The following is a 27,781-nucleotide window of genomic DNA, read 5'->3' on the forward strand; positions in this document are numbered from 1 at the left end:
GAAGAATTTGCAAATGAACGAGGATGCTTGAGAGGATTTAGATACATGAGAGCGCAGAGATCACGAGCTGATTAAAGATCACTTGCACGAAGCATCGGTAAAATTGAAGAACGTGAGCTGAAAACTGAGAATGAATAATATTTGAAAAGATGGATTCCGGATAAGAAATTGAGAAGACTCTTGAATTTGCTTCGGATAGTTGAAAAGAATTCTCACAATCGAAAACAATTATGAGAGGATGGCATAACGCTAGAACCATGAATCTCTGGAAGAACGGGCAAGATTTAAGAGGAACTCTTCTTCGGTCTTCAAAATTCGAGAATGACAACGAGAAACACCACCATGAATTGTTGAGGCACTCCGGAATGACAATTTGAAAGGTTGAACCAAAAATGAAAAGAATTTGAAAGATCTTGGAGAAAAGCATTTGACTGATGATAACTCATTCTTACGTCAAACTTAGAGAAGAATTTAGGATAGCTCTGGGAAAATAGAAGAGTCAGGTAAGATCCTGGGAAAAGACCTGTGGGTTAGAGCCCACTCAAAAGAACACCGTTGAAAAGATTTAAAAGAGATGTTGCACCGGTTGAATTAAATGACTTGAATGAGATACCAATCTCGAAAGAGCTTGAACGAATGCAGAGTGGAAACACGAATCTTCGAGATATCTTGAGCACTCCGGAACAATCTAATAGCGAGAGATGGATGATTAAGAGGTGCACCGGCATAAGAAAAGCATTGGAAAAAAAAAGAAAAGGAGTATGCTTAATACCAAAGCTTGAATTAAATCCACCGGAGAAGAAAAGAACGAGGAATGACGAACTTGAAGCTCCATTAGAATCTTCATGAGAATCACCGGATAAGAACATTAACGGAAAAGAATGGAGAAACTTCCCATCAATAAAATGGATACTTGAAGAAGAAATCTTAGCCCTTGAAGAAAAACAAAAGGGAGGGAGGGTGGGAAAAACAAAGGCAACTTGGAGACGGATGAAACAAACACCGTTGAGAAGAAGTGATAAATGATCTTGCAAATGTTGACGTGAACGGATCCACTTGAGGAGAGACACACCGGTTAAAAAAAGGATTGACAAGACAGACTCGATGATCAAGAAGGATTAGTATTCACATAGGAATATGAGAACACCATTTGAAAAAGGTATGGAATCAACATTTGACTTCGAAGCAACTCGAATACCACAACTCAAAACAAAACAAAGGATTGGCTTGCAAAATAAGCAAGAACAAACATATGATAGAGATTTCGTTCGAAGTTTTCGTGGTGGGGCCTACACGGGCTCGATCGTACAGCACCATCATGTACAAGGCAGTGCACATGACATACGAAGCGTCCCCGAGTCGGCATAGCCAAGGACTCTTTAAGACACAACGAGACCACTGTAAAAACGACCGTGAATAGGCGGACCACTAGACGTCGAACCCCAATTTCATATCATACATATGTCGGAAAGATATCCTAAGAGCTACTTGATTTCCCACCTATGAAACTCCCGAAATTTTCCGGTTATGCAATCAGGTGTTGGGGATACAGGGGAAGCATAATATCTCACCCAAACTAACAAATCCTACATCCAGCTGTATCCATCCTTCAACACATAACCAAGAAAACTTCGGAAACCATCTACCTCAACCTTCGAAAAGCATCCGTTATACAAGTTATGGCAATACTCCCGAACTCCCGCCCCAGTACTGGGTGGCGTCGAGGTTATCTCACCAACGAACTGCATAAAAGAGATTTTCGATGTCGGCGTACTAAACTCAGGTATACCAGAATGGCAACGATAAAATTATGATGACAACACCTCAGAGCTCAACTCCCCGGGACACTTCCACAAAACCCCTGACAGGAGGCACCAAGACAATGTTCTCATCATAAAACCATCGGAACGATTCCAAGATACCCGCGTGATCCTAAAATATTTTTTAGTGAAATTTGAGAAGAGAAGAGTCAAAACTCTACGTCACGATGCATCACCAGAGCGACGAAGGGACTGGGGAGTAAAAAGAATTCCTAAACTCTCCGATATATAATTCCTAAAGGACTCAAAACATTTTTCTAGACACAACTCGGCCGCTAAAAACGATCAAGCAGTGGGGCTCCTAAGGTCGGGGAAGGCTCTGATTACCAACTTGTAACGTCCTCGATGCGGCTATATCTCCCACGTGTCGAAGCACGACTTAGAGGCATAACCGCATTGAAAGCAATGTCGCAAGTGAGGTAATCTTCACACAACCCATGCAATACATAAGGGAAAGAGATACATAGTTGGCTTACAATCGCCACTTCACACAATTACATGAATAAAGCATTACATCATCCAGATACAATCAAGGTCCGACTACGGAACCAAAATAAAAGAAGAACCCCAAATGCGACAAAGGTCCCTGATCGACCCCAACTGGGCTCCACTACTGATCAACTAGAACGAAACAACACAAAGGGCAAGATCTTCATCGAGCTCCTCCTTGAGCTTGGTTGCGTCACCTGTTCGGTAACATAGGCACCTGCAAACTGGTTTTGGAAGTATCTGTGAGCCACGGGGACTCAGCAATCTCGCACCCGCGAGATCAAGACTATTTAAGCTTATAGGAAGGATGGAGTAATGAGGTGGAGCTGCAGCAAGCGACTAGCATATATGGTGGCTAACATACGCAAATGAGAGCGAGAAGAGAAGGCAAAGCACGGTCGATAAAAGTATGATCAAGAAGTGATCCTATAGCAACCTACGTCAAGCATAACTCCAACACCGTGTTCACTTCCCGGACTCCGCCGGAAAGAGACCATCACGGTTACACACACGGTTGATGTATTTTAATTAGGGTCAACTTTAGGTTTTCTACAACCGGACGTTAACAAATTCCCATCTGCCCATAACCGCGGGCACGGCTTTCGAAAGTTCAAATCCCTGCAGGGGTGTACCAACTTAGCCCATCACAAGCTCTCACGGTCAACGAAGGAATAGACCTCCACCCGAGACACTCCGATCAGACTCGGTATCCCGGTACAACAAGACATTTCGACAGGGTAAAACTAAACCAGCAACACCGCCCGAATGTGCCGACAAATCCCGATAGGAGCTGCACATATCTCTTTCTCAGGGCACACTCAGATGAGCGCTCCGTACAACTAAAACCAAACCTCGAGTTTCCCCGAGGGGGCGCTGCACAGGACTCTAGTTTGGACCAACACTCAGATGAGCACTGGCCCGGGGGGGGGTAAAATAATGATGACCCTCAGGAGCGCGACTCCCAAGGGAAAAGAAAAGGCTAGGTGGCAAATGGTAAAACCAATGTTGGGCATTGCTGGAAGAGCTTTACTTAAGGCGAACTGTCAAGGGGTTCCCATAATAGCCCAACCGCGTAAGGGACGCAAAATCCGGGAACATAACACCGATATGACGGAAACTAGGGCGGCAAGAGTGGAACAAAACACCAGGCATAAGGCCGAGCCTTCCACCCTTTACCAAGTATATAGATGCATTAATTAAGTAAGATATATTGTGATATCCCAACAAGTAAACATGTTCCAACAAGGAACAACATCTCCATGTTCCAACAAGGAACAAACTTCAATCTTCACCTGCAACTAACAACGCTATAAGAGGGGCTGAGCAAAGCGGTAACATAGCCAATCAACGGTTTGCTAGGACATGGTGGGTTAGAGGTTTGACACGGCAATTTGGGAGGCTGACAAGCAAATGGTAGGCATCGTAGCATTGGCATAGCAAAAGAGCGAGCAAACTAGCATAGCAAAGATAGTAGTGATTTCGAGGGTATGATCATCTTGCCTGAGATCCCGCAAGGAAGAAGAACGAGTCCAAGAAGAAGACAAACGGTCGTAGACGAACAAATCCTCACAACTCCGGAACGAAACCAAAGCTAACGAGAGAAGCAACCCGGAAAGAAACAAACAACATAGTAAACACACAAGCATAAACAAGTCATGATGCGCAAACAAGTATGATGCATGTCCGGTTTAATGAAACATGGCATGGCAAAGTGCAACAAACAACACTACAAATTAAGTGGAGCTTAATATGCAACGAGCTGCATATTGACGGAACACCACATCAATTATTTAGTTATCTCTCGTTTAAGCTACCCAACAATATTAACTGTTGTTAAACATGGCAAGAGGTGAAGCATAATATAAACTATACCATCTAAACAATTTAAATGGGGCCGGATATAAAAACAACAAATCCGGTAAATCCCCATATGCATTTAGCAATTTAATGCAACAACAAGTTTAAACATTTTAAATGTTGTTATCATGATGCGGATGACATATACAAGTTTTATGCAATTTTATGAAAATGTTGACATGAGCATGATACGAGGCATTTGGTCACCATGGCGGAATGAAAAGGGTGCCACGGCGGCGAGACAAAAATGGTGCCACGGCAACATTCCGGTCCCGGTAACTCATGGAGATACCGGTGCAAAAGGAGGCGTGCCGATGTGCGCAACATGCTAGAGATGGTGGGGTGCTCCCAACTGCCGGGTTCCCACGGGTTAGTGGCATGGAAAACGAGTGACAATTCGAACACGGTGCAAACGGTGCATCTCATCGCGGTCGTCGTCTCGGGGTTATACCTTGAAGCGTGCATTCGGGGCGGAACGCGTTCGTAGTGGAAGTAGTCGTTCACGGAGCGGTCGTTGTCGGAAGTAGAGGAAGTAGTCGTTCAAGCGTCCGATGGTAATAGTACTCGGTCGTTTCGAAGAGGTACTTGGGGTCATTCGAACTTGCCGATCTCGTCATCTCGAAGGGGTACTTGACGTTCTTAGCGATTCCGAAGACGAGGTAGAGGTACACTTGTTGTAGGGGTACTTGTCGGATCCACGGCGACGGTAGAGGTACAAATGTTCTCGCGGTACTTGTCGGTCCAGTCTTGGTGTAGATGTACATCGCAAACGTAGTGGTACTCGCGGACTTCGGCGCCGGTAGTCGTACACGGTTCGTAGGGGTACTTGGCGTTCTTGGTATTCCCAGGGTCTCGGTGGAGGCCATGGCACTCCCTGGTGGCACCGAGGTGGTCTAGCAGCAGCAGGGACGGCATCTGGCGAAACGACAGAGGCAGGGCGAGGTCGATGACGAGCGGGAGAAGGCGTCTCGATCTGCTCGTGGATGAGCTCCGGCTCGGGATGCTCCTGCGAGGCAGCAACATCGGGGAAGAGGAGGCGGGACGGCCTGGTTGCTCGAGATGCGCTGAAGGAGTGGAGGAGAGAGGAGGAAGGGCGCGCGAGGAGCAGCAGGGCGGCGCCATGGCCGGAGATGGTCGCGCTCGGGGACGAGCTCCGACGGAGCTGCTCGCTGGCGGCAGCCGGAAACAGAGGCGAGGCAGAGGAGGGGCACGGGCGCAGGAGGCTGAGAGGGGCGAGACGGAGGAGATCGAGGGGAGCGGCCACGGCAAGGCGAATGAGTCGGGGACGGCACGCGAGAAAAGCAACGGCAGCAGGGCGCGGGTGAACCAAGGAGGCCGGCGGCGCCATGGCCGTGCGGGCAGGCGAGCTCGCGGAGGAGGCCAACGGGGCTCCGGCCTGGCTCTCTTCTTCGGCGAGGGCGGAGCGCGGGAGCAAGGGGAGGAGAAGCAGGGCGCGGCGAGCTGCGGTTCCTGGTGGACGGGGCACGACGGCGATGATGGGGATCGGGCGTGGGGCTCCTGCGTGCGGGATCGAGCGAGAGATGGGGCGCAAAGGAGGGGAAGGGGAAGATCGAGGAGATGGGCTCCTCTGGCGGCGCGAGGGAGGAGAGGGAGACGAGAGAAAGGGGAGATGGGGTTCGCTCGGGCTAGGGTTAGAGGGGCACCGGCTGGGCCTTGGGCCGGCTTAGGTTGGAGGGATAGGTGGGCTGCGGCTGGAGAGGCCGGTTGGGTCGGCCCATGTGGAGAGGAAATGGCCAGAGGCCTGGCTGGGCTTACCTCTCTCTTCTCTCTCTTATATTTTCTTTAACAGAAAAGCAAAAAGAGAGAGGAAAAGAAAAGGAGGGTTAGGGAAAGAAAATGCGCAAGGGGATAATTTCCTTGGACTCACAAAAATGAGTTTGATCCAGGAAAAATAGAATGGGCATGATCGAAAGATTAAATTCAAACTCATTTGATTTAAATTCAAATGATTTGAATAGGAAGTGAGGTTTGGGAAGGTCCAAAAATGTTCGGATTTTTGGTGGAGCTCCGGAAAATGATGAAATAAATATTGGCAAGGTTGGAGACCAAACTTGAAGCAGAAAAGGAACGAAATTATTTTGCAAGTGTGTTTTGGTGATTTCTGAAATAAAGAAATATTTAATATAGCTCCCTAATATTGGAGGATATGTTATAAAGAGAAGTCACCATGTAAGTTCCCTCGATTTAAATGGATCAAAAAATCCATACAATTTATTTAGGTTTTAAAAAAAAATGACATGATGGCATGATGCAATGCAAATGATGCAACAAACAAAACAAATCACACGACGAAACTCGGAGTAGCTGGAAGTCTTCTGGAGCGTCGGTCTCGGGGCGTTACAATCATTTACTACTATTTAGATGCTATGTGTAACTGAAGAGTAAATAACTACTCTTTCGTGCATGGTAAGGAGAAAAAAGAACAGAACTATTTAGATTTATGTGTAACTGAAGAGTAAATAACTTATTTTATTATCCATTCCTGCATGGCATGAACAAATTGACGAGTCATTTCTTCCCCATTTTATTAGTTGGTGGTTATATCGGTGATAATCTGGATGAGAATTCAATACTGTAAGTTAGACAAAGCTGCACATGAACATCCCAGAAGGAAAAGGCCGCATCTACATGGAAGGCGGCAAGAACGTGAGCCTTGGATCTGATAAGTACTATTAGTTTCATAGTTTGTCAAGAACTGATAAGTTTCAGTTTTAGGCATGGATCTGAGATCTCTTGAAGTGAAGTTCCTTGCAGCTTAATTCATATTCTGTTCGAAATACTATTCTAGAATGAAACTCACCTGATGCTTGGAATGATTCAAAGCCTGTACCTGTCTTCAAAATCCACAACATACATATGTAGAGATGTCTGCAAGATTATTGAGCTTTGCTCATTTATGGATAGAAGCAGAACATATTGAGGCTTCACCCCCATTTCTAGAACAGTACGGCTACATTTTTGTGTGTGCATTTTACTATACTGTTCTAATTAACCTGTCAAATACAGCACCAAGTTATGAATAACACCAAGACATGTTATGCGAGCAATCGTATGCTGTAAAAACATACTGTAGATGATAAAACATGAAACGATAAGACATAGCAATCCACGTGAAGTAATTAGCTGTCCGGAAGCCATTAGAGATTATCAGCTAAAGAATTTCGAGAAAATAAGTGCGATAACCATTCTCCAATATCTGACCAAATCAATTGACCACCTCCCAGTATAGATAATTACTGTACAAAATTTAGATTGGGAGGAAATAATGTAATCATCAGGTGGAAAAAGCAAATTGTAAAGATAGAGGCCGCACCATGAGTCACCCGTGAGAGCGAAAGATGAAGTGACATTGCTCACTTACGAAGGACGAAAGCCAGTCTGATGGGTGAAGACTGAAGAGGGGCATGAGTGCAGCTGGCGCCGCTGCCATCGCCATCTCCTAGTGTTGCCTGCTGCTGCGAGCGGTGGGGGGCGTGCAAGGTTGAAGGTACAGCACCACGGAGCACTGGGGTAGTCACCGTCCCCGCCGCCAGGAAAGGGAGGGAGGGATGGAAAGGGAGCCCTACCTTGCAGGTGGATCGGCCGACCCCCGGTTCCGTCGCCTCAAGCCGAGTTCGGGCCGAGCGTGAAGTGGTATCTCCTATCTCCAGGATGCAATCAAGGGAGCTCTCTCTCGACGCCTATGAGGGCAGCGGCGGTGACGTATTAGGCTTCATTCTAGGCCGAGATCGGAAGGGGATGGGGTACCTTGCGGGAGATGGAGGGGGTGAGCCTCGCCCAACGCAATTTTGTTGATTTTTTTATAGAGAAAAAAACTGTCCATGACAACCATCCATCGCTGAATTAACACGAGGCCTCTGAATTTGTTTTCAGAGTAGCGACCCACACGTTAGCGAAGAGGTGCATCAGACGGCCAAAAACGACTTGGAGATGGGATCTGACGGCCAAAATCACTGATTACTTGAGAGGGTTGGAAAAGTGCTCGGTTATAATATATTTAAATAGCAACATACTAAACGATCAAGTGCTAGGCTAACGGAATGGGTCATGTCAATCACATCATTCTCCTAATGATGTGATCCCGTTAATCAAATGACAACACATGTCTATGGTTAGGAAACATAACCATCTTTGATTAATGAGTTAGTCAAGTAGAGGCATACTAGTGACGTTATGTTTGTCTATGTATTCACACATGTATCATGTTTCCGGGTAATACAATTCTAGCATGAATAATAAACATTTATCATGATATGAGGAAATAAATAATAACTTTATCATTGCCTCTACGGCATATTTCCTTCAGTCTCCCACTTGCACTAGAGTCAATAATCTAGATTACACAGTAATGATTCTAACACCCATGGAGTCTTGGTGTTGATCATGTTTTGCTCGTGGAAGAGGCTTAGTAAACGGGTCTGCAACATTCAGATCCGTATGTATCTTGCAAATCTCTATGTCTCCCACCTGGACTTGGTCCCGGATGGAATTGAAGCATCTCTTGATGTGTTTGGTCCTCTTGTGAAATCTGGATTCCTTTGCCAATGCAATTGCACCAGTATTGTCACAGAAGATCTTCGTTGGTCCCGATGCACTAGCTATGACACCTAGATCGGAAATGAACTCCTTCATCTAGACTCCTTCATTTGCTGCTTTCGAAGCAGCTATGTACTCCGCTTTACATGTAGATCCCGCCACGACGCTTTGTTTAGAACTGCACCAACTTACAGCTCCACTGTTTAATAAAAACACGTATCCGGTTTGTGATTTAGAATCGTCCGGATCAGTGTCAAAGCTTGCATCGACGTAACCATTTACGACTAGCTCTTTGTCACCTCCATAAACGAGAAACATATCCTTAGTCCTTTTCAGGTATTTCAGGATGTTCTTGACCGTTGTCCAGTGATCCACTCCTAGATTACTTTGGTACCTACCTGCTAAGCTTATTGCTAAGCATACGTCAGGTCTGGTACACAGCATTGCATACATGATAGAGCCTATGGCTGAAGCATATGGAACATCTTTCATTTTCTCTCTATCTTTTGCTGTGGTCGGGCATTGAGTCTGACTCAACTTCACACCTTGTAATACAGGCAAGAATCCTTTCTTTGCCTGATCCATTTTGAACTTTTTAAAAAATTTATCAAGGTATGTGCTTTGTGAAAGTCCAATTAAGCGTCTTGATCTATCTCTATAGATCTTGATGCCCAATATGTAAGCAGCTTCACCGAGGTCTTTCATAGAAAAACTTTTATTCAAGTATCCCTTTATGCTATCCAGAAATTCTATATCATTTCCAATTAATAATATGTCATCTACATATAATATCAGAAATGCTACAGAGCTCCCACTCACTTTCTTGTAAATACAGGCTTCTCCAAAAGTCTTTATAAAACCATATGCTTTGATCACACTATCAAAGCGTTTATTCCAACTCCGAGATGCTTGCACCAGTCCATAAATGGATCACTGGAGCTTGCATACTTTGTTAGCACCTTTTGGATCAACAAAACCTTCTGGTTGCATCATATACAACTCTTCTTCCAGAAATCCATTCAAGAATGCAATTTTGACATCCATTTGCCAAATTTCATAATCATAAAATGCAGCAATTGCAAACATGATTCGGACAGACTTAAGCATCGCTACGGGTGAGAAAGTCTCATCGTAGTCAACCTCTTGAACTTGTCGAAAACCTTTTGCAACAAGTCAAGCTTTGTAGACAGTTACATTACCATCAGCGTCAGTCTTCTTCTTAAAAATCCATTATTCTCAATGGCTTGCCGATCATCGGGCAAGTCAACCAAAATCCATACTTTGTTCTCATACATGGATCCCATCTCAGATTTCATGGCTTCTAGCCATTTTGCGGAATCTGGGCTCATCATCGCTTCCTCATAGTTTGTAGGTTTGCCATGGTCAAGTAACATGACTTCCAGAATAGGATTACCGTACCACTCTGGTGCGGATCTTACTCTAGTAGACCTACGAGGTTCAGTAGAAACTTGATCTGAAGTTTCTTGATCAATATCATTAGCTTCCTCACTAATTGGTGTAGTTGTCACAGGAACCGGTTCTTGTGATGGACTACTTTCCAGTAAGGGAGCAGGTACAGTTACCTTATCAAGTTCTACTTTCCTCCCACTCACTTATTTCGAGAGAAACTCCTTCTCTAGAAAGGATCCGAATTTAGCAACGAAAATCTTGCCTTCAGATCTGTGATAGAAGGTGTACCCAATAGTCTCTTTTGGGTATCCTATGAAGACACATTTCTCCGATTTGGGTTCGAGCTTATCTGGTTGAAGTTTCTTCACATAAGCATCGCATCCCCAAACTTTAAGAAACGACAACTTTGGTTTCTTGCCAAACCACAGTTCATAAGGCGTCGTCCCAACGGATTTTGATGGTGCCCTATTTAACGTGAATGCGGCTGTCTTTAGAGCATAACCCCAAAACGATAGCGGTAAATCAGTAAGAGACATCATAGATCGCACCATATCTAGTAAAGTACGATTACGACGTTCGGACACACCATTTCGTTGTGGTGTTCCGGGTGGCGTGAGTTACGAAACTATTCCACATTGTTTCAAATGTAAACCAAACTCATAACTCAAATATTCTCCTCCACGATCAGATCATAGAAACTTTATTTTCTTGTTATGATGATTTTCCACTTCACTCTGAAATTCTTTGAACTTTTCAAATGTTTCAGACTTATGTTTCATCAAGTAGATATACCCATATCTGCTCAAATTATCTGTGAAGGTGAGAAAATAACGATACCCGCCGCGAGCCTCAATATTCATTGGACCACATACATCAGTATGTATGATTTCCAACAAATCAGTTGCTCGCTCCATAGTTCCGGAGAATGGCGTTTTAGTCATCTTGCCCATGAGGCACGGTTCGCAAGTACCAAGTGATTCATAATCAAGTAATTCCAAAAGTCCATCAGTATGGAGTTTCTTCATACGCTTTACACCGATATGACCTAAACGGCAGTGCCACAAATAAGTTGCACTATCATTATCAACTCTGCATCTTTTGGCTTCAACATTATGAATATGTGTATCACTACTATCGAGATTCAATAAAAATAGACCACTCTTCAAGGGTGCATGACCATAAAAGATATTACTCATATAAATAGAACAACCATTATTCTCTGATTTAAATGAATAACCGTCTCGCATCAAACAAGATCCAGATATAATGTTCATGCTCAACGCTGGCACCAAATAACAATTATTTAGGTCTAAAACTAATCTCGATGGTAGATGTAGAGGTAGCATGCCGACCGCGATCACATCGACTTTGGAACCATTTCCCACGCGCATCGTCACCTCGTCCTTAGCCAATCTTCGCTTAATCCGTAGTCCCTGTTTCGAGTTGCAAATATTAGCAACAGAACCATTATCAAATACCCAGGTACTACTGCGAGCATTAGTAAGGTACACATCAATAACATGTATATCACATATACCTTTGTTCACTTTTCCATCCTTCTTATCCGCCAAATACTTGGGGCAGTTCCGCTTCCAGTGACCAGTCTGCTTGCAGTAGAAGCACTCAGTCTCAGGCTTAGGTCCAGACTTGGGTTTCTTCTCTTGAGCAGCAACTTGTTTGCTGTTCTTCTTAAAGTTCCCCTTCTTCTTCCCTTTGCCCTTTTTCTTGAAACTGGTGGTCTTATTAACCATCAACACTTGATGCTCCTTCTTGATTTCTACCTCCTCTATTTTTAGCATTGCGAAGAGCTCGGGAATAGTCTTGTCCATCCCTTGCATATTATAGTTCATCACGAAGCTCTTGTAGCTTGGTGGCAGTGATTGAAGAATTCTGTCAATGACACTATCATCAGGAAGATTAACTCCCAGCTGAATCAAGTGATTATTATACCCAGACATTTTGAGTATGTGTTCACTGACAGAACTATTCTCCTCCACCTTACGGCTATAGAACTTATTGGAGACTTCATATCTCTCAATCCGGGCATTTGCTTGAAATATTAACTTCAACTCCTAGAACATCTCATATGCTCCATGACGTTCAAAACGTCGTTGAAGACCCGGTTCCAAGACGTAAAGCATGGCACAGTAAATTATCGAGTAGTCATCAGCTTTGCTCTGCCAGACGTTCTTAACGTTGTCAGTTGCATCAGCAGCAGGCCTGGCACCTAGTGGTGCTTCCAGGACGTAATTCTTCTGTGCAGCAATGAGGATAATCCTCAGGTTACGGACCCAGTCCATGTAATTGCTACCATCATCTTTCAACTTTGCTTTCTCAAGGAACGCATTAAAATTCAACGGAACAACAACACGAGCCATCTATCTACAACAAACATAGACAAGCATAATACTATCAGGTACTAAGTTCATGATAAATTTAAGTTCAATTAATCATATTACTTAAGAACTCCCACTTAGACAGACATCTCTCTAGTCATCTAAGTGATCACGTGATCCAAATCAACTAAACCATGTCCGATCATCACGTGAGATGGAGTAGTTTCAATGGTGAACATCACTATGTTGATCATATCTACTATATGATTCACGTTCGACCTTTCGGTCTCCATGTTCCGAGGCCATATCTGTATATGCTAGGCTCATCAAGTTTAACCTGAGTATTTCGCGTGTGCAACTGTTTTGCACCCGTTGTATTTGAACGTAGAGCCTATCACACCCGATCATCACGTGGTGTCTCAGCACGAAGAACTTTCGCAATGGTGCATACTCAAGGAGAACACTTCTTGATAATTTTAGTGAGAGATCATCTTAAAATGCTACCATCAATCAAAGCAAGATAAGATGCATAAAGGATAAACATCACATGCAATCAATATAAGTGATATGATATGGCCATCATCATCTTGTGCTTGTGATCTCCATCTCCGAAGCACCGTCGTGATCACCATCGTCACCGGTGCGACACCTTGATCTCCATCGTAGCATCGTTGTCGTTACACCATCTATTGCTTCTACGACTATCGCTACCGCTTAGTGATAAAGTAAAGCAATTACAGGGCGTTTGCATTTCATACAATAAAGCGACAACCATATGGCTCCTGCCAGTTGCCAATAACTTCGGTTACAAAACATGATCATCTCATACAATAAAATATAGCATCACGTCTTGACCATATCACATCACAACATGCCCTGCAAAAACAAGTTAGACGTCCTCTACTTTGTTGTTGCAAATTTTACGTGGCTGCTACGGGCTGAGCAAGAACCGTTCTTACCTACGCATCAAAACCACAACGATAGTTCGTCACGTTAGTGCTGTTTTAACCTTCGCAAGGACCGGGCGTAGCCACACTCGGTTCAACTAAAGTGAGAGAGACAGACACCCGCCAGTCACCTTTAAGCACGAGTGCTCGTAACGGTGAAACCAGTCTCGTGTAAGCGTACGCGTAATGTCGGTCCGGGCCGCTTCATCTCACAATACCGCTGAACCAAAGTATGACATGCTGGTAAGAAGTATGACTTGTATCGCCCACAACTTACTTGTGTTCTACTCGTGCATATAACATCAACACATAAAACCTGGCTCGGATGCCACTGTTGGGGAACGTAGTAATTTCAAAAAAATCCTACGCACACGCAAGATCATGGTGATGCATAGCAACGAGAGGGGAGAGTGTTGTCCACGTACCCTCGTAGACCGTAAGCGGAAGCATTATGACAACGCGGTTGATGTAGTCGTACGTCTTCACGATCCGACCGATCCAAGTACCGAACGTATGACACCTCCGAGTTCAGCACATGTTCAGCTCGATGATGATCCCCGGACTCCGATCCAGCAGGGTGTCGGGGATGAGTTCCGTCAGCACGACGGCGTGGTGACGATGATGATGTTCTACCGACACAGGGCTTCGCCTAAGCACCGCAACGATATGACCGAGGTGGAATATGGTGGAGGGGGGCACCGCACACGGCTAAGGAACGATCACGAAGATCAACTTGTGTGTCTAGAGGTGCCCCCCTGCCCCCGTATATAAAGAAGGGAGGGAGGAGGTGCGGCCGACCCCTAGGGGTGCGCTTGGAGGAGTCCTACTCCCACCGGGAGTAGGACTCCCCCCTCTTGCCTTGGTGGAGAAGGAAAGGGGGGAAGGGAAAGAGGAAAGGGGGCGCCGCCCCCCTTCCTTGTCCTATTCGGACTAGGGGGGAGGGGGCGCGCGGCCTGCCCTGGCCGGCCCTCCTCTTCTCCCTCATGGCCCACTAAGGCCCATTAACCCCCGGGAGGGTTCGGTAACCCCCCGGTGTTCCGGTAAAATCGATATTTCACCCGGAACTATTCCGATATCCAAATATAAGCTTCCAATATATCAATCTTTATGCTCGACCATTTCGAGACTCCTCGTCATGTCCGTGATCACATCCGGGACTCCGAACAACCTTTGGTTCATCAAACTTATAAACTCATAATAAAACTGTCATTGTAACGTTAAGCGTGCGGACCCTACGGGTTCGAGAACTATGTAGACATGACCTAGAACTATTCTCGGTCAATAACTAATAGCGGAACCTGGATGCTCATATTGGCTCCTACATATTCTACGAAGATCTTTATCGGTCAAACTGCATAACAACATACGTTGTTCCCTTTGTCATCGGTATGTTACTTGCCCGAGATTCGATTGTCGGTATCCAATACCTAGTTCAATCTCGTTACCAGCAAGTCTCTTTACTCGTTACATAATGCATCATTCCGTAACTAACTCATTAGCTACATTGCTTGCAAGGCTTATAGTGATGTGCATTACCGAGAGGGCCCAAAGATACCTCTCCGACAATCGGAGTGACAAAACCTAATCTCGAAATACGCCAACTCAACATGTACCTTCGGAGACACCTGTAGAGCTCCTTTATAATCACCCAGTTACGTTGTGACATTTGGTAGCACACAAAGTGTTCCTCCGGTAAACGGGAGTTGCATAATCTCATAGTTGTAGGAACATGTATAAGTCATGAAGAAAGCAATAGCAACATACTAAACGATCAAGTGCTAGGCTAACGGAATGGGTCATGTCAATCACATCATTCTCCTAATGATGTGATCCCGTTCATCAAATGACAACACATGTCTATGGTTAGGAAACATAACCATCTTTGATTAATGAGCTAGTCAAGTAGAGGCATACTAGTGACGTTATGTTTGTCTATGTATTCACACATGTATCATGTTTCCGGGTAATACAATTCTAGCATGAATAATAAACATTTATCATGATATGAGGAAATAAATAATAACTTTATTATTGCCTCTAGGGCATATTTCCTTCAGTTCTGTGTTCTAAGTATAGAAGAGAATGGCCTGAAGAACGTGACCTTCAGCATGAAATAGAAAGGAAGAAAGAGAGAGATCTGAGGGAAAAGCTCAAGGAACAACAGAGCCAGAGGGAAGCTGAGCAATATCATGTGTGAGGCCAAGGAGAGTGGGGCTCATCTAGTAGAGGTGAAGATGGTCGATATGGATATCGCCCACACTATCCCACAAAGAGAAGGAGGGGGTACTACATCAGGAAACATAGACAGGCGCATGAGGAGAGGAGAAGGAGGGGAAAACAGCCCCCATGGCGATCCAAACTCAAGGAAGAGGAGGCCGAGACAGATGTGGGTGCCCAAAGGAGAGGGGGACAAGCAAGAGGGTGATGAATCATTTATACGGGACACGAGACAGAAGACCTCATCTGTGTTTGACTGCATCAAAGAGCAAGGAGATTTATCGGCGCCCCCTGCCAGGGAGTAGGGCCGTCGGGAACAATGATTTTCTTGGCCTGGAACTGCCGGGGGTTGGGGTTGGACTCGGCAGTAGGGGGACCTGATTAGGTCGTACAACCCAGCGGTGGTGTTTTTATCAGAAACAAAAAACAGATCGGGGATGATGGATAGGCTTAAGTGGAGCTTGGGGTTCAGTAAAGGGGTTGCGGTGGATTGTAAGGGAAAGAGTGGCGGACTAGCACTGTGGTGGAGGGATCATGTTGAAGTAATAGTGAGACCGTTGTGTCAATACTACATTGATACAACAATAGTGGCTGATGGTGTATCCTTTAGATTCAATGGAATCTATGGGGAGCCATGCATTGAGAAGAGAAAGAAGACTTGGGAGATTCTGCGATATCTTAGAGCCCAAGACAATCTCCCATGGCTTTGTGCGGGTGATTTTAATGAAGCATTACGACAGGATGAGCAGCAGGGGGGTAACCCGAGACCAAGGAGACAGATGGAGCTATTTGAGGATTGCCTGTCCGACTCGGGCTGGCAGACCTCAGTTTCTCAGGGTACCCATTTACATGGGATAATAAGCGGGAGCTTGGGGATAATATTCAGGGTCGCCTGGATAGGGCGACGTGTAACGGTGATTTTGCGCAACGGTTCCCGTCTGTTGAAGTGTAGCACATGATGACCGAAGAATCAGACCATCAGGCGTTAATCATCAAGGCTTTAGCAACGGAGGGGGAATCTCGTGCGAGGGGACAGAGAGCATTCATTTATGAGGCAGCATGGGCAAGGCATGAGGAATACGAGACCATGGTAGCTGTTGCATGGGGGGATGCTCATGCAGCCAATCAGCGGGACGGGCCGCTTGAAGCAACAGTTAATAGCTTAAGGGAGGCGACGAGAGCCATGCATGTGTGGAGTCGAAGGGTTTTTGGATCCATAAAGAGACAAATCGTGCATCTTAAGGCATAGCTGGTGGATGCAAAAGAGAGGGCCGCTCGTACAGGATATAGACAAGAGATAAAGGACATTGAAGATCAGTTGCATGAGCTTTATGAGAGGGAAGAGGTGTATTACAAGCAGCGATCAAGGGTAGATTGGTTGACGGAGGGAGACCAAAATACCAAGTATTTTCAAAACCGAGCCTCGCACAGGAAAAGAAAGAATACAGTGAAGGTTCTTAGGAGAGAGGATGGGACAAGGTGCATGGATGATGAAGGGATGAGGAAGATGGCCGCTCAGTTCTACGCTCACCTATTCACTTCTGAGGGTTCGTCGAACGGTGAGAGGGTATTGCAGCATATTCAAGGGGCAGTGACCGACGAGATGAATGCAAAACTTTTAGCCCCGTTCATCGATGAAGAGATTGAGCAGGCTCTCTTTCAGATGGGGCCTACTGAGGCACCGGGACTGGACGTTCTTCCAGCCATGTTCTACCAACGCCACTGGGTGTTGGTAAAGGATGATGTGTGCGGTGCAATTCGTGATTTCCTCGCGGGGACGGCAGCACCGAATGGCTTCAATGACACGATTATTGTGATGATTCCAAAAGTGAAGGCGCCGGAGTTATTGACGCAGTTTTGACCCATAAGCCTGTGCAACATGCTATATAAGATTGCGGCGAAGGCACTGGCCAATCGCCTCAAGGTGGTTCTTCCATTCATGATCTCAGATGAGCAGAGTGCGTTCGTGCCAGGAAGACTTATTACTGACAATGTGTTGGTGGCGTATGAATGTGTGCATGCAATTTGGAAAAGGAAGAGGAGGAAACCTATGTGTGCTATCAAGCTGGATATGATGAAGGCTTATGACCGGGTGGAGTGGGACTTTCTTGAGCAAATGTTGCTGAGATTTGGCTTCTCTGGTCACTGGACAGAGATGGTAATGAGGTGTGTGAAAACAGCGACGTTCTCGGTGAAGTTAAATGGTGGGCTATCCGAAAGTTTTCTTCCCACCAGAGGCCTCCGGCAAGGAGACCGCTCTCCCCATATCTCTTCTTTTTTGTGTAGAAGGTTTTTCTGCTTTACTGAAAGCTGCTCAAAGGGAGAAGAACATCAAAGGGGTCTCTTTTGGGAGTGGAGGACCAACTGTCACTCATTTGCTTTTCGCGGATGACAGTGTAGATTTTGTGGAGGGATCGAGAGAGAGCTTTGAGGCCTTGCACCACATCTTGCTGGACTATGAGGTGGCATCGGGCCAAAAAGTTAATCTTGAAAAATCAGCGGTCTTCTTTGGTAAGGGCACGTTGGATGATGACAAAAGTGAGCTCAAGCAGGTGCTGCAAATCTCAGAAGAGGCATTGAGTGAGAGGTATTTGGGCCTGCCCACGGTGGTGGGGAGATCCAAGGACGGTACCTTCAAATACGTGAAGGAGAGTGCAAAAGGAAAAGTTTCTGGATGGAAGGGCCAAGGCTTGTCTAAGATGGCAAGAGAGGTGCTGGTCAAGTCCGGCCTTCAGTCAACACCAACTTTTACTATGAGCTGTTTTCAACCCACGAAGAAAATGTGCGGAAATCTGTCTTCTATTTCTTCGAACTTCTGGTGGGGCAAAACAGACGGTCACAAGAAGGTGCACTGGGTCGGATGGGACAGAATGTGTATGAGAAAGCATGAAGGGGGGCTAGGATTTCGAGATCCGGAAGCGTTCAACCAAGCTATGCTAGCTAAACAGGCATGGCGTCTGCTCCAAGTGCCGGAGTCGTTATGTGGAAGGGTCCTAAGGGCTAGGTATTACTCTGATGGAACTATCTTAACTGCTACATGCCTAGATGGTGGATCCTTCACATTCAGACGCATACTACACGGACGTGACTTGCTCATTGATGGTCTGATCTGGCGTATTGGGGACGGCTCGCAAGTTAAGATCCACCACGACAACTGGATACCAAGGAGCGGCAGTCTAAGGCCACTGGGGCAATTATACATGGCTGGCATTAGGCGAGTCAGGGATCTGCTAGAGGGCGATGGTAGCTCCTGGAACAAAGAACTAGTGATGGAGATGTTTTCACCTGACGAAGCACATGAAATATTAGAAATTCCAGTTGGGGGACGGGGTGTACAAGATTACCAAGCTTGGAACTACACTAAAAGTGGTATCTTCACTGTACGGTCATCATACCATCTCCGCATGAGCCAAAATCGGGTGAGGCACGGACGACCGGAGACCTCATCCTCAGTTGCGGATCACAAATCCTGGCTGAGCCTCTGGGACACGGTTGCGCCGAGGAAAGTCAAAATTCATATGTGGCGATTGATACGAAACGGTTTGGCCGTGGGGGAGGAGCTCTTGAGGAGGAAGATTAAGGCCGGTGTTTTCCGTGTTGCGTGCGGTCGTGAGGAGACGAACCTGCATAGGTTTTGGGGCTGCTATCATTCTGTCAAGTTTTGGAAGATAATGCATTCGGAGTTGGGAGTACCGGTGGCGATCCCACCGGATTCAGTTCGCTCCCAGAGTGCGTTGTCAAGATGGTTGCTTTCGTGGTTTGCGGAGGCCTCAGATGATGAGCGAGCTGTTATGGTACAAGGCACGTACGCGTTGTGGCTTGCGAGGAACAACACACGCGATGGCCAGGAGATTGAAGAAGCGGATTCCATTGCACAACGGGTCTTTAGCTTGATGACGGAGTGGCAGGCTATCCATGGATGGAAGGCCAAGCAAGTCAGGCCAAGGGCAAAGGAAAAGTGGAAACCCCCGGCGGAGGGGTGGATCAAGGTCAATGTGGATGGTGCAACAACTAAGGGAGGAGAGATAGGAGGAGCAGGGATGATCTTTAGAAACAATGTAGGCGCATACCTGGGCGGTGCATGTCATGTCCTCCCACTGGGGAGTGACCCGGAGAGGAGTGAGCTCCTGGCATGCCGGAGAGCTGCCCAGATGGCCAGCGACTTAAACATCGCAAACTTACACATAGAGACGGACTGCAAGGCAATTGTTGGCAAGCTCCAGAACACGCAGAAAGATCTCTCACCTTTGGGGCCTATCGTGGAGGAAGTCAGACAGTTGTTTAAGGGAGAACTGGAAGATTTCTTGGGTGAGGCGGGAAGCCAATGGTGCTGCACACTCGCTAGCCAAGGAAGCTGTAACGAATAAAATTTGCAAGGTGTGGCTGCATGCCCCAGATTTTATTTTGCACGTTGTAGCAGACGAGATCCCCATGTGGGAACATTGAATAAAGTTTGAGTGATTTTCAAAAAAAAAGCCAGAAACTTCTGTCTCGCCGAACCTTTTTCCTACGGGAGTTTGCCGCGAGTTTGCCAAACTTGTCGTCCTGGGCCCACCACTTTCTTTGCGTGGGACCCACTGTCATTTACCTAGTCCAATATGAGTAGCGAGGTACCCTATAAAAAAAAGAGTAGCGAGGAGGGAGACCAGTCCACGAACGCCCTAGTCAACACGGAGCCCGCCATGGTCAACGGACGCGTCTCCATCGCCCCGAAACCCAAACCGAAACGCACTCCTCGAGTCCACCAGTCCAAGTCCACCTCACCCTAATCCCCCAGATCCACCCCCCCTAGATCGCATCCCAGCCGTCTGTCCAACGCTAACCCCTCTCCCGGAAGCTAAAACCCAGCGCAACAAATCAAATTTAACCCAGGTCGCGCACAAATCCGCCGCGCACGCACACAACCTCCATCTCTTCCCCCCCCCCCCCCCCCCTCCTCTCCCTCCCGCAGAACCCTAGCTCTCCACAAGCCTCTTCGTCGGCGATGGCGGCGGCTGAGAACGCCGGGGACGTGGCGGCGGGGGAGAGCCGCAAGCTGTTCGTGGGTGGCATCCCGTCCTCAGCGCAGGAGACGGAGCTGCGGGGCCACTTTGCCCGCTTCGGTGCGGTGCGCTCAATCGTCGTGATGCGGGACAAGGAGTCGGGCCACGGCCGCGGGTTCGGGTTCGTCGAGTTCGAGGACGAAGAAGCGGCCGCCAAGGCGCTCGGTGACGGGGAGAGGCCCAAGCACTTCATCTGCGGCCGACTGGTGAGTTCCCTCGATCTCCTTCTTCTTGAGCGTCCAAGACAAAGGTTGGAAGTTGATTTTAGTTTGTGGATACTCACTAGTATTTACGAACTTGGGTAGGCCATTATTTGATCTGGTAATGCGTGCTCTCATGCCTGGGCAAATTGATTGGATTATTACTTGTACTGTCGCGGGCTCACCTTGTTAAACTGCCGTGCAATGTAGGAGTACGACATTTTTTTTTTGCAATATCTGAATTGGTCCCTAGAGATTTTTTGTACTAGGGTGTCGATATTCATTAGTTACTCAGTTTTGTGTTTTTTTTCGTGCAGGTCGACGTTAAGAGGGCGCGTGCTAGACCTCCGCGGAACTTGGGCGAGCAACCTGTGCATCAGCATCAGCATCAGCATCAGCTGGAACAGGGTCCGGTTCAGGGTCACCAAGACGCTGGGGACAGTACCGGGGCCAGTAGTGACAGTATGAGCTATGCTTCAAAGAAGGTATTCATTGGTGGTTTGCGTGACAACATCACAGAGGAGGAGTTCAGAGCTTACTTTGAGGCGTTTGGCACTGTAACAGATGTTGTTGTGATATACGACAGCCTGACAAGCAGGTCAAGGGGTTTTGGTTTTGTCACCTTTGATTCTGAGGAAGCTGTGAGAAAGGTGATGAGGCAAAGCTTTCATGACTTGAAAGGGACAAGGGTGGAAGCAAAGATCGCTATCCCCAAGGATGCTCAGTATTACCGTAATGGCCGAGGTCGTGGCTCAAGAACCTTTGGTGGAAGGGGTCCTGTTGGCTTTGATGGTTCAACATACCAACCGTACAATAACCGACATGGTTTCTACAATGGCTATATGCCACAACCTGTTCCCACACATCCCTACTATCATGGCCTCTATTTTGGTATGGGAGGCAATCCCTATGCAAATGCATATCCAAACCATGCAGTCATGGCAAATGTTCCAAACATGGTGGCAAGGCGTCCAGTATATAGCCCATATCCCCCAATGTATCCTGGCTATGGTTTTGCATACAGAAGTGGTTATGCGGGTGCTGCGCCTTCTGTTCCGTATGGCGTTAATGGTGGCAGGGATTACATGAATGACCAAGACTCTATGGATGTACAAGAACTTGACAGCGCTGCTACCATTGCTACAAAGTTTGAATACATGAAGCTAGGTTCACAATGACGTTCTGGTAAGTTACTTGTACTATTATTAGCCAGCCTGGTTTTAATCTTTACTCTTAACTCTGATGCAGCACATTACATGTATTCTTGTTATGTGGAACTGCAGCAGTTACTCATTGATTTGGTTAGTATCGTTTATAACTTAGGGCCAGTTCTTTTGGCAACTTAAAAAATAAGCCGCCGCCTCCCCATCTTTTTCCACAAGCCAACTCTCTTATTCATTGGGGCTTCTAAACTAGTTATGGGATAACTAATTTAGAAGTCTCAACAAATTTAGAGGGCGCCTTTTTTTTAAAGCTGGAGAGAGGCAACTTAATTTTTAAGCCGCCCAAAAGAACTGGCCTTTAGTGTGAGATCTTTGAATCTGTGTAGGCTATCATGTTTATTCATTGTTTTTTTGTAAAAAGAATTTGGGAACACATAATAATCCAAATTATGTAGGGAGCTGTTAAATGTGGTCATCTTCCAATGAACAGTTCTGGTTAGTTATTCAATTTGAATAATGGATAGTTAATTTAACTACTTGAACGTTTGAAAAACCTGCACTGATCAATTATGATGTTTTAGGCTATCTCATGAAAAATTCTTAATCCAAGTTACTCCCTCTATTCCTATAGACAAGGCGGGAAACTTTTCTCCTAGCATTCTTACTAAGGAGGCCACACTTCTATTTTTTCAACTAGTCCGTCTAATATACCTCTTCACGCCGCACTCTACTCCTCAAAGATGCTGGGCTGCTGGCCTTAATTGCATTGTTAAGTGCTCACCTTGTCTTGCTATTACTAATGGTCAGTGCCAACCTGTGTAGAGCTAGCTGCCTCTGATTGGTCATGCATGGGCTCAGCAATAACACTTACTCAGAATGGCTAATGAATGCAGCCTGCAAGCGCGGCTAGCAAGAATAATGATGTTCGTGGTGTCTTAATAACTAATAACTGCTTAGAGTGTGATCTACCAGGGGCAAAAGGGTCCAAAACTTTTAAACGCGTAGCTGTCTTGACTTTGCAGAAAAAGTTTCACTCCTTTCTAGGAATGGAGTGAGTATTTGATATGTTTCCTTTTAATTGTTTATTTATCCTCGTCTACCTATTTGGTATATCATTGTAAGTAAAAACAGGTATCCACAAAAATAAATTTAGGCACTACTCCCTCCGTCTCTTAAAAGAAGGCCTATAATTTTTTTTCTGAAGTCAATTGGTGCAAAGTTTGACCAAGTTTGTAGAAAAAACTATCCAGAACTGTGATATCAAATTGATGCCATTAGTTACATAACAAAGCATATTTTCATATTATATCTATTTAGTATTTTAAGTGTTGATAGTTTTCCCTATAAACTTGGTCAAACTATGCACTGTTTGACTTTTGAAAATTATAGGCCCTCTTGACTCTTGAGAGACGGAGGGAGTACTATTTATTGCATTTCATGCTCTTTATTTGAATAATCTAATAATCATTGCATGTAAAATGCAGCATGAATGTATGATTTTTATAGATTGCTTTGCATATAGGCATATGATAAAATCAACCATTTTGTAATCATTTTTTTATCTATACTCCCTCCGTACCAAAATACTTGTCATGGTTTTAGTTCAAATTTGAACTAAAACCACGACAATTATTTTGGAATGGAAGGAGTACATTGGATTTGTTAGATGGAGAGATGGGGTGGGGGGAGGGGGTTGGGGGGGGGGGGGGGGTGGGTTAAGCTTCAATTCAATCCTTGAAATAGAAGTTCTTGGAATGAGTTTCTTAGAGTACCCGGTTCAACATCAATCCTCTATTGAAACAAATGGTCTTCTGTTTCTTTTGTTCTGTGTCAGTCACTCCTGAATACTCCCTCCGTCCGGAAATACTTGTCCTAGAAATGGATAAGTCTAGATACATCCATTTCTAGGACAAGTATTTCCGGACGGAGGGAGTATGATTTACTACCATTTGGTAATTTGATAAAATAGTGACATGTTATGTTAGCATCAACACATCACTAGTTGGAAATCAAGGTCAAGAACTATTATAACTTCATAAGTTGTGATTTCATTTGACTGAACCCGTCAATGGTCAACTGAACAGATAAACACGATATTCTGTAGTTTCAACTGTTGTTTATTGGTGAAATGGCAATTGGTTGACTATATGCCTGTAGGAATTGATTGAATTATACGTGACTTGAGACTTGAGATATGATTTGTTCCATTGTCATCTGTGCTTACATTTCATAGTTTCCAAGATACTCCCTCCGTTCCTAAATACAAGTCTTTTTTAGAGATTCCAATATAGACTACATACGGAGCAAAATGAGTGAATCTACACTCTAAACTATGTCTATATACATCCGTATGTAGTTCATATTGAAATCTCTAAAAAGACTTATATTTAGGAACGGGGTGAGTATTTTTTTTCCAGATATTGCAGGCCTGTGCTACAATTGTTTGTATTTGCACTGTGTGCGATGTATGGTCGTACCCTTAACTTGCTTGATAGTTCATGGGATATGGCAATATGTTTTCCTGCATTTATGCCAATTCACTTTTTATTTCTTTTGTGCTTAAATTAGTATGCAGCCTTGTTGAAATAACCTTAAAACAAAAAAGGTTGTCAGCATGTGATATTAGCCATGTGCCTGTTAGCAACCAAAAACTGTTAGTACGTGGATTCATGTTTGTTCAGAACTTCCCAAGGTTCTTTTTTGTAATTCTCTGTCGCAATTATGAAAGCACTGTCTAAAATATGCTGTCTTGGCTAGCTATTCATGCAGTTTTAGTTACGTGGAATTAGTGACTTGCATAAAATGTGCACATACCTAGAGGCACAAAATTTCCAATAAAGGCCAAGCTTGCCCATGCGCACAGACCTAGAGGCACAAGATTATGGTTTTTTAAATGGCGGTTGATGCCCATGATAAATGACATGTACAGTTACTCGACCTTTTTTACCATGAAGAAGATGAACATACGGTGTGAAAGTATGGAATTACTCTGTACTTGTATAATACTCCCTCTGTTTTTATTTACTCCACGTATTAGCTTTGTCTTAAGTCAAATTTATAAACTTTGACTAAGTTTATAGGAAAATTTATTAACATCTTCAATGCCATTAGATTTATCATTTAATATATTTTTGCATCGCATATACTTCCTCCGTTCGCAAATATAAAATGTTCTAACTTTTTTGTGAATCGGATGTTTATAGGCACGTTTTAGTGTGTTTGTTTACTCATTTCAGTCCGTATGTAGGTCATATAAATATATTGAAATATCCAAAACATCTTATATTTGTGAACGGAGGTAGTACTTGTTATTGTAAATGTTCATTCATATTATTTCCCATAAAGTTTGACTTACAACGAAGCTAATATGCAGAGTAAATAAAAACAAAGGGAGTACTTTGTACTGAACTCTTTAAATTTCTGGCATAAACTAACTGTTCAACATGTTTGCTTTTGTAAACTCAGTTGCCTTCTGCTTATTCTCATGACTAATTTTTTTCTCTTGAATGTGTAAATTCAATAGTTATTTTTTTTAGAAGATTCTAGTGAAGCTTAAAACTAAATGAAATGCAATCATAAACGAGGATATATTTATTTTTAGTCTTGTGCTTGCCGGTTCGTCCATAATCACTGTACTGAAACAATGTTCTCTTAAATAATTGCCCCCATGATCGTATCTTTTTTAATCAGGTTTGGCTGATATCAAAATAGATTTCAAAGGTTGCATCTTTTCTTTTGTTAGCAGGGCAAATATTTCTACACTGATGACAGCGGGAAGTCGCAACTGTGAAGACATGAGCTGAGATTCTTTGGTTGACAAGTACATCATTGGAAATTATCAACTTACCCCCATTCCTTGTTTCAACTGCATGTAGACTGAAAACATTCAAGTTTCAACTGGCTGTTGAGCTCACATGCCTTGTACCAATGCTTAAATCCTTTTAATGTATCAGAATCAGAACATTTGATGTCGTGCAGTCTCGGTTCTGTATGGGTGCTGGCATGTATGTAACCGGCGCCACGATCAATTGTTGTGCAGTGCCTTTATTGTTGGTTGTTGGGTAGCAAACTGGATCCACGTGGTCCATCTGCTATCTTCATTCATATCCGGCAGATACATTGATGTCCCGAATGTGCAAAAGAGGGGTGTTTCTGTCAAGCTCACTTGCTCTGTTTGATGTGTAATGTGCGAGAGGGAGATGACTAGAGGAGAGTGACAAGATGCTTGCTACTAGATGCACTTGTACCAGCTACTACCACTACTATAAGTTGTAGGTTTCTTGTAGGCCCACAGAAGAAGGCTAGGGAAACAAAAGACCCAGCCAGGGGAGGAAGCAGTGACCCCTTGTCATTCTCTGTCCCTCTAGCTCTAGGCCTTGTCCTGAAGTCCTTCTCTCCGCATCACATGTTGCTATCGAATCATACATACCCCATGGCAGGTTCATAGGAGCAGCATGTAGGATTGGACGGGTTGATGGATGAATGCTGCTTTAAGATGGAAAAGATGGGAGGGATGCTTGATGAGTTTGATAGATGTATGACACCATAATGTCAATCTATATTTTTGGGGGGTTTGGTTTGGTCTTTGGTGTTGCCCTGTTGAGATGACCTTTTGGTTAGTTTCTAATTTTTCTTTCGTTGGGGACAAGTTTAGTAGTACTTGCAGAGGTGAAGCTTCTTTGTAGGAGGGAGCCCCTTGGACACGTCCCACCCAAAAACCTCTGGTTTCATCACTTCAAAGGTTAATATTCCCTCTTCTTTTGATGCCAGTTTGGTAGGGCCAGTTTTAATTGAAGATAGTGTTTGTGACTTGTGAGAGAAAAGATATGGGGAGCAATGTTTTTTGTTTTGTTCTCCATGCAGGGCAGCTGCATCAATCTTTTCAGAGGCTGTAGGGTTAAGCTGAGCAGCAATGGCAAATGCGATTGCCTTTACTTTCTTGAGAGAGAATGTGCACCCATTAACTAAGGGCATCGAGTATTACTGGCAGTGACAGGTGATCCAAGATAGCTTTTGTACATTTTGAGAATGTAAGAAAGTAGTTTTGACTGCTGTTGTTAGCCTCAAGGTCCACACCAATGTTTGTTTACAAACCTTTTTATCATTGAAAGGTAGTATATGAGACGCTGAAAGACTCCCAACAAACATTATTAGCACTTGTCAGAGCACAAAATAAAAGTCTTACCGCTGGTGCTTTTACCTAGCAAGTCTTGATCACAGTTTGTGCTTTTATAAAAGGCTCCTATTACTGGTTTAAAGATGCCGGCAATATGGTCAGTACTCAGGAGCATGCTATTCATGGAAAATCATGATAAGTTCACTTTAGTCCGTTTGTTAGGATGGTGATCCCAGGTAGGATGATTTCTTCTTTTGACGGGATTCAACAAGATTCGCATATACAGTTCTGTCGGATTCATTTTCTAAAGGATTGGTTCTACCGGATTTTGAGAAGTGCATGCATGTCATGTTCCCTCTGTAAAACTAATATATGACCATTTAGATCACTACTTGATCTAAATGGTCTTATATTAGTTTACAGAGGGAGTACATACATACAAATAGAATGAACAATGTGACTATGAAATACATTGGAGGTCTATGTGGAAGCAGGAAAAAAAAACTATGGACCTTCCACTGTTCGAGATAGAGACGCATCAGGTAGAAGGTACACTGCTAGCTACATATAGGTGGTGGCATGGTGCATACACAACAATGGTGGAGACAGAGACCAGGTCTCTTCTAG

At 44.7% G+C, this 27,781-nt stretch overlaps 1 protein-coding gene across 2 annotated transcripts; it reads left to right on the top strand.

Annotated features, from left to right (window-relative positions):
• The first annotated feature begins 20,533 nt into the window (after window positions 1–20,533).
• Window positions 20,534–26,197, top strand: LOC123045060 (heterogeneous nuclear ribonucleoprotein 1). Of its 2 annotated transcripts, none has more exons than XM_044467977.1 (3): window positions 20,534–20,881; window positions 21,193–22,060; window positions 25,784–26,066. In XM_044467977.1, exons 1-2 carry the CDS (start codon window positions 20,618–20,620, stop codon window positions 22,051–22,053), a joined length of 1,125 nt encoding a protein of 374 aa, XP_044323912.1. In that variant the 5' UTR covers window positions 20,534–20,617; the 3' UTR covers window positions 22,054–22,060; window positions 25,784–26,066. The 2 variants fall into 2 exon arrangements, with proteins under 2 accessions (XP_044323912.1, XP_044323913.1); XM_044467978.1 differs by having other exon boundaries at window positions 20,553–20,881; window positions 25,781–26,197.
• Window positions 26,198–27,781: the final 1,584 nt, after the last annotated feature.

This window comes from Triticum aestivum, chromosome 2B (assembly GCF_018294505.1).
Source record: "Triticum aestivum cultivar Chinese Spring chromosome 2B, IWGSC CS RefSeq v2.1, whole genome shotgun sequence".
Taxonomy (NCBI): domain Eukaryota; kingdom Viridiplantae; phylum Streptophyta; class Magnoliopsida; order Poales; family Poaceae; genus Triticum; species Triticum aestivum.